The sequence below is a fragment of the Diadema antillarum genome, unplaced genomic scaffold (assembly GCF_040938485.1).
Source record: "Diadema antillarum isolate AM-2024a unplaced genomic scaffold, OU_Dant_1.0 scf00000165, whole genome shotgun sequence".
Taxonomy (NCBI): domain Eukaryota; kingdom Metazoa; phylum Echinodermata; class Echinoidea; order Diadematoida; family Diadematidae; genus Diadema; species Diadema antillarum.
Window position 1 is genome coordinate 909,207 of NW_027271054.1, and position 15,179 is coordinate 924,385.

General features: G+C 39.7%; 1 protein-coding gene across 1 annotated transcript in view; it reads left to right on the forward strand.

The window, feature by feature from the left end:
* Positions 1-8,972, forward strand: part of LOC139722445 (uncharacterized) — a 29,330-nt gene extending 20,358 nt beyond the window's left edge. Inside the window, exons 6-12 of the mRNA XM_071633739.1 lie at positions 110-309; positions 1,421-1,585; positions 3,101-3,212; positions 4,058-4,114; positions 5,267-5,422; positions 6,436-7,852; positions 8,829-8,972. Coding sequence (XP_071489840.1) covers positions 110-309; positions 1,421-1,585; positions 3,101-3,212; positions 4,058-4,114; positions 5,267-5,422; positions 6,436-7,852; positions 8,829-8,844 — 2,123 coding nt within the window. The 3' untranslated portion in view covers positions 8,845-8,972. The remainder of the gene's footprint in view (positions 1-109; positions 310-1,420; positions 1,586-3,100; positions 3,213-4,057; positions 4,115-5,266; positions 5,423-6,435; positions 7,853-8,828) is intronic.
* Positions 8,973-15,179: the final 6,207 nt, after the last annotated feature.

Genomic DNA, 15,179 nt, shown 5'->3' on the forward strand with positions numbered 1-15,179 from the left:
GCATGCACACACGTAGACACACTAACCACCGACACACTTACCCTTTACCCTGCATACTGTTTGAAATCTCACACGGTACCTATCCTCTCCCCAACCCCTCCTCCAAAAGATGCCCAAAAGATGAAGCTGCTCCCCGCCTGGATCCGAGAAGGCCTGGAAAAGATGGAGCAAGAGAAGCAGAAGAAGCTTGACAAGGAACAGAAGGAGAAGGAGAGACGGGAACGCCTAGAGGCAGCGAAGCAGGCCGAGCAGGACGTCGTCAACGAGGCCCGCATCGCTGCCGGTCTCCTCCCAAAGTCAAAATATGATGTGAGTGGAGGCAGAGATGCCAACTTTTACTTTCTGGGAGCAGTATTTAGAAACATCCGTATTAAGCGCTTTATAAATGTATTGTATTATTATTATTAGTAGTAGTAGTATTTTATACTGTTTTATTACCAAAAAATACAGCAGGTTTCATGAAGCGTCATACAAGGATATCTTGTTTGGAACCAGCACTTAAACTATACCAAAAGATTTTGACATCATTACTTTGATACTCTGTAGATTTCTTGAATTTATTTTGATGATTTCACAAACTGTACGCTGGAGAGGAGTTGATAACCTACATCAAGAAAGCACTCAGTGTTTGCGCGAACACTCATTATTTTGCTCCGTCAAAACCATTGTTCCACCGCTTTCACACATTGAATGTCCATGACTGCAATGTCTTACAAGGTGCTTCTTTGATGCACAGGTATTTTACCAAGAGCCTTCCCCCTTACCTCGCCGAAATGTTTTGTTTGAATGATAAAGTGCATAGTTACAACACCCGTCAGTCATCCAAATTCCACCGCTGGAAAATGGAAACAAACATCCATTCAAAATCAGTTCGTCACCTTGGTCCGGTCATTTGGAATTCACTACCGTCCAGTATTCGAAATTCACAATTTAACAGGTCTTTTAAAAAACAACTTAAAATATTTCTCCTCGCTAAATACTAGTTTCACATTTCTTCACACTTGATCCCCTATTTGTCTAATTTACCCAACACTGCATTGCATTTTCTGTTATTTTGCGTGTTTTCCAACTCCTTATAGTCAGGTGATCCCATCACTGCAAGCCCTCGAGGCTTTTACGGGACACATTTTTCTTTCACTTTACTTCACTTCTCCCCTCTTGTTCTTGTTCTCCTTTCTTTTAAGTCCGACTTTTTGAAAAGTCTGACTTGGTACTATGATTTATTGCATGATGACCTATAATGTCATCCCTTTGTGAATTGTATTGTGAACTATGTTATATTTCGTCTTTTTTAACTGTATATACTGTAAAGGTAGAAAGAAATAAAGGAGAGTCCTATGCTCTCGGTCAATCTATCTATCATTAGTCATCCATATCCCTTGATTTTGACCATCACCAATCCATGTGAATTGAATTTCAGGATAGTGATGATGAAGCAGACAAAGAGGGAGATAAAGGGCCTCGGGTGAAGGGGGAAAAACCAAAGGAGTCCCCTCCCACCAGAAAACGATCTCCAGCCCCAGAATCAGAAGAGGAGGAGGAGGAGGAGCCATACATGACGGAGGAGGAGAAACAGCAGCAGATGGTAAGATATCGTGTTTCAACCAGGGAGGTGTTAGAAAAGGAGAGACAACTCCTGCTCTCCTTTGAAGTCATGCGCGGCACCGCCGAGAAGTTATGCGCTTAACTACAGGTGGAAATCAGGTGCTTTGACAAAAGAGAGCATCAATAATCGGGACTCACATCTAGAAATACTTGCCCTTACTGCATTTCGCTCTCTCTCTTTCAATGTGATGGCAACAAGGAATTTGTGTACCTTGAGTTGGAGCAGCGAATCAGAATGCAGTGTAAAACTGACAATTTTAACAGCAAATAGTTTAAAAGCATGCTGGAGCACGCTTTAGTGGAGTACTTTATTTGAAAGATCAAAATATCCCAGATTAAAGGATAGAAAACTAACATGCGGAAATGTGCACATTATAGACAAATATTAGGTTTTTAAGAGGGCCTAATTTTCATTTTATTTCTATTTGCGCATTACGAAGAAACTAGAAATACATGTTTATGATATTTAATTCTTTCCTAAACTACTCTTAACGCGGATCAATTCGAGTATTTCATTTAAAATTTTACGGGGAAAAAAAGATTGTAATTCAACGAAAGGTGAAATGCGTTCTTCCTTTCCGAACTTCGCCTTGCAACTAGAGCGGTGCAGAGCATGACTTCAAAGCGTATAGTGGAATGATAGACATCCCATTGTAACGCTTTGAACCCAAACATGTGTTTGCATGAATTACGAAGAGTTGTCTCTCCTTTTCTAACACCTCCCTGTTTCAACTGATAAAATGCCAGCTACTCCTTACATGCTTATAGGAAAGAGCATCACATTTTCGCTTTGACGAGCGTGCATATTCATATTCGTGCTGTAGAGCAAAATATCAAAGGCATCACTTTGTTGTAGATAAAAATACAAGTACAGCAGGACAGTCTAGAGTGTAGTTTCTGAGGACCATGTGGAGTTATATTTTTTTTTAAATTCAGTTAATCCTTATAATCCATAAGAAGAAGAAAACCAAGAGAACAACTAGTCCAGGCCCTGATTACGAAGATGACATGACATTTGCTCCTGCGACAGTTACTCTGGTCTTATTTTCTCCAAGGACTTTGGGTTAGGATTAGGGTTGTGATAGGGTTCACAGGGCCCTGTTTCATAAAGCTGTTCGTAAAGTTACGAACAACTTACGAGCGACTGGTGATCAGTTCTGATGTGCTATACTTCTATAGCACATCAATACTTATTTCAATAATTCAGCACAAGAACTGATCACCAGTCGCTCGTATAAAGTTGTTCGTAACTTTACGAACAGCTTTATGAAACAGGGCCCAGGTTTAGTTTGATGTGAGGATAAGGGCTATACTAAGGGTTATGCTTGTGAGTTGAATTTATGTTTGGCTTAGTGTGCAGATATTTTTTCATGACAGCAATTGTCGCAGGAGCAAATGTCATTGAACCTTTACTACAAGGTCAACAATTACGGTTGAGATGCCACAATTGCAGTTGCTCAGTGGTGAGAAACCCTTTTCTCATCTCTCTTTGCAGATGATGAAGATCCGAAAGTGGATGACGGAAATCCTCCTGGAGGTGACCACCCAAGAGATGAAGTCTCTATCATCCGAGGTTTATCGCAAAGCAAAGCTAAGGGCTGCTAAAGGTAGGAAGGGAGCGGGAATCCATTCAAAATTTGCACATAGTGACTCTCATTTGGGAGATGACATTGATATGTTCATGTCCATAATTTGATTTCTTGTTCACATTGTATGGCACATGATTTCTTCATGTTTTTTTTTTTTTTTTTTTTTCCTGCAGCTGTACCTGATGCACGATATCATATGTTGCTATTCTCTCTTTGATCTGTTTCAACTACCTCCAATTGTATTTGATTGAAATCTTAACTTTTGTAAAGCATTTTGCAATCGGTATATGTGCATACATACTAGAACACACTCAGGTATCCAGCTATATTATATAGAAAATATTTTGCCAAGACAGCTGTTTATTCTTGACATGGTTGAGAAATTGAAAGAAGAAACTGAAGAAAAACAGAATCATTTTATTGGGTTCCCTGCAATTTGATTTATTGGATTTGTGGTTTCATTTTATTTTGTTATTTGTTCTAGTTGCACTGAAAAATGTCCATGCTCTTTATCTTTACACACACTTTGTCTTATTAACATTTAAAATACTGTCATAATTTATTTTTTGTTTTGTTTTTCCTTATGATGATGTCAACTCCAGTACTTCTCATTTACAATTCAGAGCTTAAAACTGTGCTTGTTGAAGCATCCTGTTTGCCAATGAAACTGATTTCAAATGGATGGCAGAATATTTCTCTGTTTACATTGCTGCACAGGTCCACTGGCACTTTTCCAAAAGAATTTGACAATCTTGTGCATAAGGGGTCAAATACCATTGTCCTCTGTTAACGTCAGTTTTTCCTTGGTTTCTAGCTCTCTAACGATTTCACGTGCAACTCTCGTGGCGTGTGTTATTTTATAGCCCCAGCTCGCCAACTTTCAAATTCCACTGCATTGGCTTCCATTACTGGCCTCTCCGGTAAGTACCACATTATAATCGAGTATAAAACACATGTTTTTCTCGTGTGTGGATACTGTTTGTTTCTGTAATTAGCTTAGTTAAGTAGTTTTAAGCAGTTACGCCAAAGATTTTTGCTTCATTCTTGCCCCCACCAAACTCAAACTTTTCCAAAGGACCAGCTTTTTGTCACTCGTATCAATGAAATCAAATTATGTGTAGCTTGTAGAGCTTGATGTAATGGTCGCAGCAAAGTCAGGAACGGTTTGCCCGACCGGGTATAGTAGTAATTAGTACCATAAGTGATGGGAAATTATTAGCATGTGACATAGTTGTTTCATCCTTTTAAACTCATATTGCATGTGTGTAACATCCACCACGCAAGACAGTAGAGACAACTCTTCTGTCTTTGAGTACTGTATACGCTGTATATTTCGGGGGGGTTTTATTTCGCGAATTTCGCGAGTCGGGAGCTATTCGCAAAATTAACAACATGCGAAAATATTACCTTCCAAAATGAATCCCTTGCCTTGATGATACGATCATTTCAGTACTCGTATACCATGTCATGGCTTACCGAACAGACCATACTGGGTAAGCTTGTTTACGTACATATAGCACGTCCACGTCTACTTACGAATACTGTAGAGAGCCAATCCATTATCACAAGGGGGCCACTTGTCAGAAATCTAGCGAAATGGACTTAATCACTTCAAAAATGTTGAATTCGAACTTACTAGTTCACAGAGTTTGGTAAGTTTTTTTTCATGCAGTGTATAACTAGTATCATTCTTATTTGCTAGTAAGTTGAAAATTCACACTTTCTTTGCCACTTCATATTTTCTCTGGTCCCCCAATCGCGAATTTAACCACTCGCGAAAATGTGTGACAGCGGCGAAAATTTATGTACGCGAAAATTATAGCGTATACAGTATATGGTGGTATTTGGAGAGGATTTGATCATGTGCTATACCTTGTACACTCCACATTGAGAAAAATTTATTGAGAAAGAGAAGACAGGAAAGAAATTCTGAATTTTTTCACAAAACCAGTAGAGAGTTACGTGTGTTTTGTGAACACTGCAGATCGTAAATTTCAAAGACTCAAATAGAAAAGTCAGGAATGTAATATTGTAAACAAGTGTTGAGATATGAAGTGGTCCAACCTTTGCAGGTCTGACGTCGTACGGATCGGACAGCGATGAGGACAAGAGCGAAGGGGAGGAGGAGAGAAGGGATGAGGACTCCGACAGCTCGGACAGTGACCAGGAGCTTCAGAACAGCATCAAGGAGAAGAAGAGGGCGTGGCAGCGCAAGAAGCATGAAAACAGTAAGTATTAGGCCGCAAGGCTTTCATAGCTTTCATCTCTTATGCAGTGTCCCAGTTAAGACAGTCACCCCGTGGTTTGGAGACGAAATAATGATGGCGATGTTTATGTCCTACTGGGAATAGGTTGTGTATCAAGAAATTATGTTGATGTAAAACCAGGAATTTTTTTGACTGCCTGAAACTTTTGCGAATTCCACCAAGACTGCCAAGATTCACAAAAGTAAAATGCATACGAAAGTTGTTTTTTTTTCCCCACACACTATACTGAATGCCAGTGGCAATTTGCGAACGTTTTCATGCTGCGACAAAAGGTATTGGCTCCAGTTTGAGAAAGCTTTTGGTGCTATGGTATAGAATAAACATAAGCATGATTTCTCACAAAAATTGATGATACCAACTTGTAGGTCTATGAAGTGGATATTCTTGACGGCATTTCTTTCTAGAGAAGAAAGAAATGATTATGACAGTCTCCAGCCTTTCATTGGGTATTTAGTGTGTGTAGTCATAGATATTGATCTTTTTTTTTTTCGGGGGGGGGGGGGGAAGGGGAAGGGGGAGGGCTAGGATTGCAAATAGAAATAGGAGAATGCCATTTTAATTTTATTGTAGTTATTGGTTTGCTTTTTATTGTATGCCTAAATCTCCTCACCAATAATGATACCAACCCTGAAACATGCCATGCCTGGAAAAAGATCAATTTGCTTCATCATTCTCAAGATGTATCATGATGCTTGTCCCTCATGAAAAATGAGCTTCGTCATTGACTTTGATTTTTGTGTTCAATTTCAGATCTTGGTTGAGATTTATGCCTTGGATGCAATGATTGTATGGAAATGGGGAAATAGGGATGAGTTTAGATTATACACGAAAGACAGGGATCAGCTGTTCCCCACCGTGTGACAATATAGTTCTTGTGTAGATAGAGATGATAGGCTGCATCGTACTGTGATTAGATTATTGGTCAAAGAATGCAAAATAACAAAGAGCTGCATGTGTTTGTACATTCCTCTCAGTGTTTGCAGATTCTGATGAGGAGGAGGAATCAAAAGACTTCAGGCGGAGAGCTGAATCCCCCGTCAAGGAGTCCAGCGACAGACCCGCTTTCATACGTCCAAAGGAGGAGGAGGAGGAGGATCATGGGGAAGGCAGGGGGAACAAGAAAGAGTCCAAGACCGAGGGCGCGAGGGAGGGAGAGGAAGGAGGGGATGGGGAGCGGGATAGGAAAAAGAGCGGCGACAAGGACAAGAAAGACGGGGGAGGGGGGAAGACCAAGCGGTTTGGGAGGTGGGACCAAAAGACCAAAGTGGTTCCAGAGAGCGAGTCGGAGAGCTCTAGCTCGGAGGACAGTGATAGCAGCAGCAGTAGTAGCAGTGATGATGATGATGAGGAGGATGGGAATGAGGGGGAGAACAGCAGTGATGGGGCTTCCAGTGAGGTGGAAGAAAAGAAGGGGAGCAGGAGGAGGGAGAGAAGTAGGAGTAAGGAGCGGAAAGGTGGGAGGGACAAACGCAAGGACGTTGAGGATGATGACAGGCATAGTGACAGAGAGAGCAAGAGGGAGAGAGATAAGAAGAAGAAAAGGGAAAGGGATAAAGAAAGAGAACGGGCAAGGGAACGAGAGAGGGAGAGGGAGAAGAGCGAAAAGAAGCGCCATCGCAGTAAGGATAGAGAGGACAAGTATGACGAGAAAGAGAGGAAGAGAAGCAAGAAGGACTCTGAGAAGAGTAGCAGTAAGGAGAAGAGTAAGAGGAAAGACCAAAGGACTAGGGAAGTGGATGAGGAAGAGAGGATACGGGACAGGAACCCCAGTCGAGAGAGGGAGGTAGAGAGGGGTAGAGATAAAAGTAGGGACAGGAGCAGGGAGAGGAGTAGGGAAAGGAGCGTTGATAGAGAAAAGGAGCGGAAGAAAGATCGTCGCAGGGACGAGGATAGGGATAAGGACCGCGAACGCGACTCTCGGGATGGGGAAGTTAAAGAGCGCAGCAAGAGCAGGCGTCGCAATCGCTCTCGGAGCTCTGATAGCAGGGACTCGGCCGGTAGTCCCAGGGACAGGAAGCGACGTCGGTCCCGGACTCCGGATGACCGCAGATCGAGGAAGGACTTGCGCCGCAGTCGATCCAAGGAGCGGTCCAGCAAGCGCCGCAAGGAGAAGCGGAAGAGGGACTCGTCCGACGAGGACAGCAATGCGTCCACGTCGAGGGATCGTCATAGCAACAAGCACAAAAAGTCCTCATCGAGGCGCGATAGAGACAGGAGGAGATCCAGGTCGGACTCTGAGGAGTCTGAGCGCCGCAGCTTGAGAAAGAAGCGACACCGAGATGTCAGCGAGGACTCCTCTGACTCTAGAGCGGACTCGCTAGAACGATCCCGCGGGAGCACCAGGTCCGGTAAGGCGTCGAGTCGCAAACGAAGGTCTAGATCGTCGTCAAGGTAGCTATAAACTTTTTCTTAACCTTCCGAAGAATGCCTTTTAACTTTGCTGTGTGTGTGTGTCTCTCTCTCTCACCAGTTCTTGATGTCAGCCATTTCATGTGATTGTAGTTTTTACATCAAATTTTCTGTGTTCTGACTGTTCATTTGATCATTTCAATTTTAATGTAAAGATCATTGAATGCTGAGAAATCTATTTATTTGATGACTCTGTGATGTTGAATTTGCAGTTACCTGAAAACAATTGCTGATATGTTTAAAATCCATATTCCAAGAGAGAGGTATCTGTGAGAGTAATTGTTCAGTGATTTTGCATTCACATGAATGAAGTGACAAGGTGTCTGTTGAATTTGCGCCTTATCCAAAATGCTTTCTTTCTCTCCATAAACTGTCCTTTTACTTTCCTTTTGAAGTCAATTTGCAGTGAGCGAATATGTCTCGAAGAGTGTACAAAGTTATACTGTAGTGCACATAAGGATTCACAATGAAAAACATATGAAGTATGCTAGTCTCGACTCGCATTTCTAAATGCGAGATGCTTCTCTACCAGAAATGCTGAGTAATATGCCATTTTTACACCAACTACTTTTATGACCGTTTATTTTCCATTGCAGTTAGTTACTGAGCTCAATTGGCTTGGTTAGTCAAGAATTATTCAAAGCACTTGGTGGTATTGTGAAGGAATTCTTTAAAGTTTGGTACACTTACTGCCTGGTTAGGGCTGTCTTCTCCGTATCTTTGTTTTGTCTGTATATTTCTTTCAATTGTAAGAAGAATGCTAACCTCTATTACTGCTCTTCAATTTCACTGATTCTACACTTTACCATGATTGAAGTCATTATGAAAAGCTTACAGGGAAACGTGTTCTCTGTGAAGCTATCATGTGTCTTCGTTTATAAAGAGCATGGGGTATCACAGCAAAAGAAAGAGATATAATATTCCATTTTCCCCGTTTCTTCTCATCTCATTCGTGCAGGTCTCGACGACGATGAGATCTAGACTGTGCAGCAGCACCAATTTAATTCCACATGCGTGAGTAGAATGTAAAAAAGAAATATAAAAATCAATGTGATATATGCCATAGAGCATGACAATTCTACATATCGGTATGGGGATAAGCATTAGGCTATGCAATCTAACTGAGAAGATCATATCAAACAGTTCTTGTCAATTTTACATGTACCTGTCTCTGTTTGTAGTGACTGTTTTTTTTTTTTTTTTTTTTTTTTTTTTTTAAGAAAGGAAAATGTCATGTTTTCCTTCAGCTGCAGCCAGAAGAGTACCAGGAAACATCTGTTGTAGAAAACAAATTGATGAAATATATCAGTCATGTCAAGATAATAGATTAGATTTCAGTTCAGCCTGTTGAGGACGAGTCGTGAGTATACTCAGGCAAGTGTCTATGGAAAATGCGTGTCGAAGCAAAATCAGTCCGTCCTCAATGGGAACAGTCGGAAGTAGCAATGCAAAAGACTGTTAGTGTAAAGGCAGATGAAAGTTCAGTATTTATGTCACCAAGGACTTTGTAATGACACCATTGCGCTTGTGTTTTTAATGAAATATGAGGGTTGTAGGAGGATGTGAATTCTTGTTCTTTTGTTTGTTTGTTTTTTCTTTACATTTTAGTTCCATAAGGTTAGGTGTACTTTCAGCTAAGCAAGCAGATTTTCTACTCTTCAAATACAAGCATTATTGCTAAATTTGCACCACAGCTGGCCAGTTTATAAGAGGAGTCTTGTATTCAAAACATTGGTACAGTGAAACCCCGTTATAACGAGGTCCGTGGGACCGGCGATATTACCTCGTTATAACCGGTACCTCGTTATAACCGTACGCATCAAAAACAAAGAAAAACATAAGCACAACATCATATACCCATCAATGAAACTTAAGAACATCCTTTGCGTTGATATTACACGATTATGGATCATTAGTACTGAGATAATAAAGGGAAATTATTTGTGAATTAGACGAAAAATAGGAGTTCAAATAAGTTAATTCTTCATTGCAATTCTTGTTTGTTAATTTTTTCTAAAACTAGCGCAAATAAAGTAAAATACAGGCGCTGTTTACGTAACTTGCGAGGTATTTTTACGCTGTTGGTGCCCAGCCGGAATGCGATGATTTCATGAATCATTTCGGCTGTAATCTTGTACAATATATATGATTGTTGCGCTCGAAGGGATTAAAAATGCGTTCTTTATTTTCTTCTGATTATCTCTTCGCGATTTGTACATTGGTTCTTGAAAAATATGCGACAGGATTGAATGTGGAAGGTTACGTTGTGATCCTTTTTACGCAAATCTATACCTCATAGACCATTCTGAAAGAAAGAAAAATAATCATTCTGAAAGAAAGGAAAATCTTCATTCTGAAAGAAAGAAAAAAATTCATTGTGAAATGCGCTCGAAGGGATTAAAAATGCGTTCTTTATTTTCTTCCGAAAATCTTTTCGCGTTTTGTACAACCGTTCTTGAAAAATATGTTACAGGATTGAATGTGGAAGGTTACGTTGTGATCCTTTTACGCAAATTTATACCTCATAGACCATTCTGAAAGAAAGAAAAATCTTGCAGCGTTAAAATCGTGATAATGAACAAACCCAGATCTATTCAAACTAATAAATGCGCTTGTTTCTTTTTCTGATTTAGGTTAACACGCGTTATTCAAAGTATACGCTACTGTTACCTGGCGAGATCGCGATAATTTCAGAGTAGCATACATGCATGGTTTACCGTTAACTTGCAAGGTATTTTACGCTGTTGGTGCCAGGCGGGAATTCGATAATTTCATGAATCATTTCGACCGTAATTTTATACAATGTATGATAGTGGCGTCTGAAGGGATTTAAACTGCATTATTTATTTTCTTTCGAAAATCTCTTCGCGTTTTGTACATTCGTGAACTGTTAAATGCGTTTGTTTCTTTTTCCGAACACCGATTAAGTATAGTAACATGCGTTATTCAACTATTTTTATGCTACTTTCCCCGGCGAGATCGCTATGATTTCATTGATCATTTCGGCTTTAATCATACACACGCATATTTAAATTATCATTTGTTAATTGATAATGAACAAATCCCGATCTATTCAAATTAATAAATGCGTTTGTTTCTTTTTCTGAACACTGATTAAGTATAGGTTAACGTGCGTTATTCAACTATTTTTACGCTACTGTCACCCGGCGGGATCGCGATGATTTCATTAATTATTTAGGCTTTAATCATCCACAGTCATATTTGCTAACCAGCAAAAGAACTGGAAGTTGGAACTAAAAATGGAAAGGATATAGTGATGAGTTGTACACGCATTCCAATTGTCCATTTTTGGCCACAAGTGTCGCTACATGAAAAGTTTTTGAATGCATTATCTTTTTTTTTTTCTCATTGCGCTGTGGTCTTCCCTAATATCACGCACGCGTATCTCGCGAAAAAGAAAATCGAATGATTATGTTTAATGATTTAGTAGGAACATCAGAAGGCATTCCTGTGTTTTGATTTAGAAGAAAACATTGAAGGAACGGTTCTCTGCAATACGGAAAAAAGACGTGGATAGCGTGAATTCGGTTTTCAGTGTTTTGTTTGTCGCGTGTTTGAAAGCGGCAATTTAGTCAAGAAATGGAACCTCGTTATATCCGATCAAATTGCTTATGTTTTTCTTTATCATGATGCACCGAAAGTGTCCTCGTTATAACCAGAATCTCGTTATAACCGAACTCGTTATAACTACCGATTCGTTCTGCCATAGGTTTACACGCAAAGGAAAACGGGACCGACGCGATCACCTCGTTATAAGCGGTTCCTCGTTATAACCGAACTCGTTATAACGGGGTTTCACTGTAGTTTCTTTTTAGTTTTTTGTGATGTGGTCCATGAATTCCCCCCTGCAAGAGTCACACACATTGCTGTTATCACAGACGCAAAGATGATTTGCCACGTTTGACAAAGATGTATCTTGTAAGTCCAGAGTAAGAGAGTTATTTAATACACTAATAATATTCTTTTGTTGAAGAAACAACATCATGATTTGCAGTGTATATGTTTTTTGGAAGAACTGGAAAAGGTCCATGGTACAACAAGGCTTGACACTAACTTTTTTTTCTCTGCTGGCCTGATGGGGCCACTAAAAGCTTTCAATCTGAAATGTTGATGGCCCCCAAAAAAGGAATGTAGTGGCCCAAACTATAAGGAAACATAATAAGCCATTTTAAATCTTAGTTGCCCAATTGGGCCACCAACAGATAATTTTAGGCAGAACTCAAGAATATCCTGGTTTGCATTGGGTATCTTAGTTGATTTTCCCCAAAGTTTATATTTATTTTGGACATTTATTGTTTTTTTCAGCCAAAATGTTTTGTTTGTTTGTTTTTTTGGTCCATGAATACAATGATGGCATGTTAGCCCTCATAGTAGGCCCTATGTCAGTTATGGTTTCAAGAAGCATACTGTCCTGTGAGTTTCAATAAACACACTTACTGTAAAACAAGGAATGTTAGTGTGCGTTTAAATTTCACGAATTATGCAAGAGCCAAGATTCGTGAAATTAAAATGCATGTGAAAGTTCTTGTCTACACTATATGCATTGAATGTTAGAGGGAACTCGCGAAAATTTCATGCCGCGAAAAAGGCTGTCGGCTCCCATTCGCGAAAATTTTATGTGCAAAAGTGCAAAAACACACACGCTTGTGTGTCTGCAGAGGAAGAGCCAGAAGTGGGCTGAAAAAGGCTGGACAAGAGTGGAAGTAGGTTGATCGATCAGAAAAAGTTGTCTTGAAATCAAGCATTGTAATAGAGAGTGGAGAACAGTACAAAGGTAATATTCACATGTTATACTGTAAAGGTGGATATTTTGGCATGACTAAGTTTTTGCGCTCAGCCAGGTAAGATGAGTTGCGCGTCTTTTTAATTCCGCGGAAGCAAGACATCAACTACTGGAACATATGGCAAGCAAAATCTATTCGCGTGCTTTTATTTTTATGCTAGTTTATAGTTGTGCGAAATGTGCGAAAATATCAACACTGAAAATTTCCACTTTTACAGTATGTTCTCATTTTGAGAGAGTTTTTATGTGGAAAATACTCTGTGAACTATCAGGTGACAACCCAAAGGGCATTAAATTTGTGCAAGGTCTACAGAATTACACACTGTAGCCCTTCTTGTCTTTGCCTTGCTGTATTTCAAGTGTCTGTTGATAACCCATCAAACTCTGGTGTAATTTTGTTGCAAAAGTTATAGCTCTGTCCTCCCCAAATGTTGAAACCTGACTAGATGAAACTGGGTTAAATCAAATTATCTGCACAAAATGAGTTTAATGTTCCACAAGGTTTGTCAATACAAGAGAGAAATACAGTGTACGACCTCTAAATCTTCTGAAATTTGTTACAAGTGTAAGGATCATTGTTTCACGCCTCCCATCGACCTTATCTCGAGACGACTCAGTACTCTATCAGCTGCATGAGACTCGCTATTTGGGTACCATACAGCTGACCAATTTTGACTTTCAAATATCTGAACTCTCACTTGTTTGACTTTGCTAATGCCTTTGCAAAGCATTTTTTATTTCTTGTCCGCCTGTACACTGTATTCATGTCTGATAACTCTTTCTTTACGTAGTGGTCCTTCTTTGTGAAGGTTGCGCTAGTTGCGTCCCTTTGGTATTAAAATTATGAGTGCTGGTTTGACTTCTTCCATGAAGAGGGTGCCGAGGTAGCCAATAAAAACAGGGAACTTGTTGCTGAGCTGTACATGCTACCTTTTTGTTGTAAATGTCTCTGAAATGAATGAAATAAAAAAGTAAAATTGCACTGTCACTATTATCTTGATTGTTTAGGTCTGTACAAAGTTTATATATTAAATGAAATTGAAACACACATTTACAAACTTTCAAGCCTCTCTGTTTCATGGGGTGATTTGGAAGGAGTGGTGTACTTGTACCTGTTCCATGAAATTTGCTCCTGCAACAGTTGCTCCCATGAAATATCTGCACGCAAAGCCAAATGTAAATTCTATCCACAAACATAACCCTAACCCTAATCCTAGTCCTCACATCAAATTAAAGGGATCGAACAGTTTTGGTTGAGACCTATTTTCAGGTTTCTAACATTATTTGGTGAAATAATGAGAATGCAAAGAGCATGTAGTTCTATGAGGAATTCAACATTTATTTGATGAAAATTGGTGTTGAAATGGCTGAGATATCCAAAAGAGTGATTCTAGTAAAATGTGGGACCCACACTTTATTATGATCGCTTTGTTTTACTTTGTTTTTGGATGTTTCAGTCATTCCAAACCCAATTTTCATCAAATGAACTTTGAATTCCTCTTAAAATGGTATGCTCTTTACTATATCATAAGTGTTTTCTTGGTATCTCGCAAAAAGTTAAAAGCCCAATTCTCATCTCCACCAATACTGTACTATCCCTTTAAACCTGAAATCTTATCACAATCTTAACCCTAACCCTAAGTTCTTGGAGAAAATAAGATCGGAGCAATTGTTGCAGGAGCAAATGTTGTGTCACCACTTGTACCAGGCAAGAAATTTGCTGCTCATTCAGACTGAGCAACCTTCCACCAGTTTTGTTAAGCAGACTGGTGATACATGTACAGGGTCACTTGAACCAAGAGGTAGCCTTGTTCCCAGTTTTACATAGGCAGTCATGACTTGAGGCATGCTGGGATATATCGACATGTAAAACTTAAATGACAAGTTCACCTTCATACACATGAGAATTGAGAGAATGCAGCAATACAATAGAATGCATCAGGGTAAGTTTGAGGAAAATCAGACAATCCGTTCAAACGTTGTGAATTTTTGAATTTCAGTACCACCATCACTGGATGAGAAGACTACTTCAGCTTGTAATGTCACATGCATAGAACGATGTAAAGAAAACAAAGAAAATTTCACATACATCAGCTTTTCTTGCATAATAAAAGCGCACTTGACCTACCTCTTTCACAAGGCAAGGGGAATGTGTACTTTTTTTCAAAAAGTGACATTTTGTGGAATTTCAATGTTTTCCGTATACATATTGTTCTATGCATGTGACATCATAAACTGTACAATGTGTGTAGTCTTCTCGTCCAGCAGTGACTGCACAGAAACTTCAGAGATTCTTAGCCTTTGAACGGATTGTCCGATTTTCCTCATACTGTCATTGATGTGTTGTGCTGATACTGTATTGTTGCATTCACGTAATCCACATGTACATTAGGTGAACTTGTCCTTCAGCGAGTCGTGCTCAAGATGATTAAAAAAGTAAAGAACATTCTGTTCATGAAACCTAAAGTAAGGGAAGACTTTATTGGCCAGTTCTGGATCAGTTAA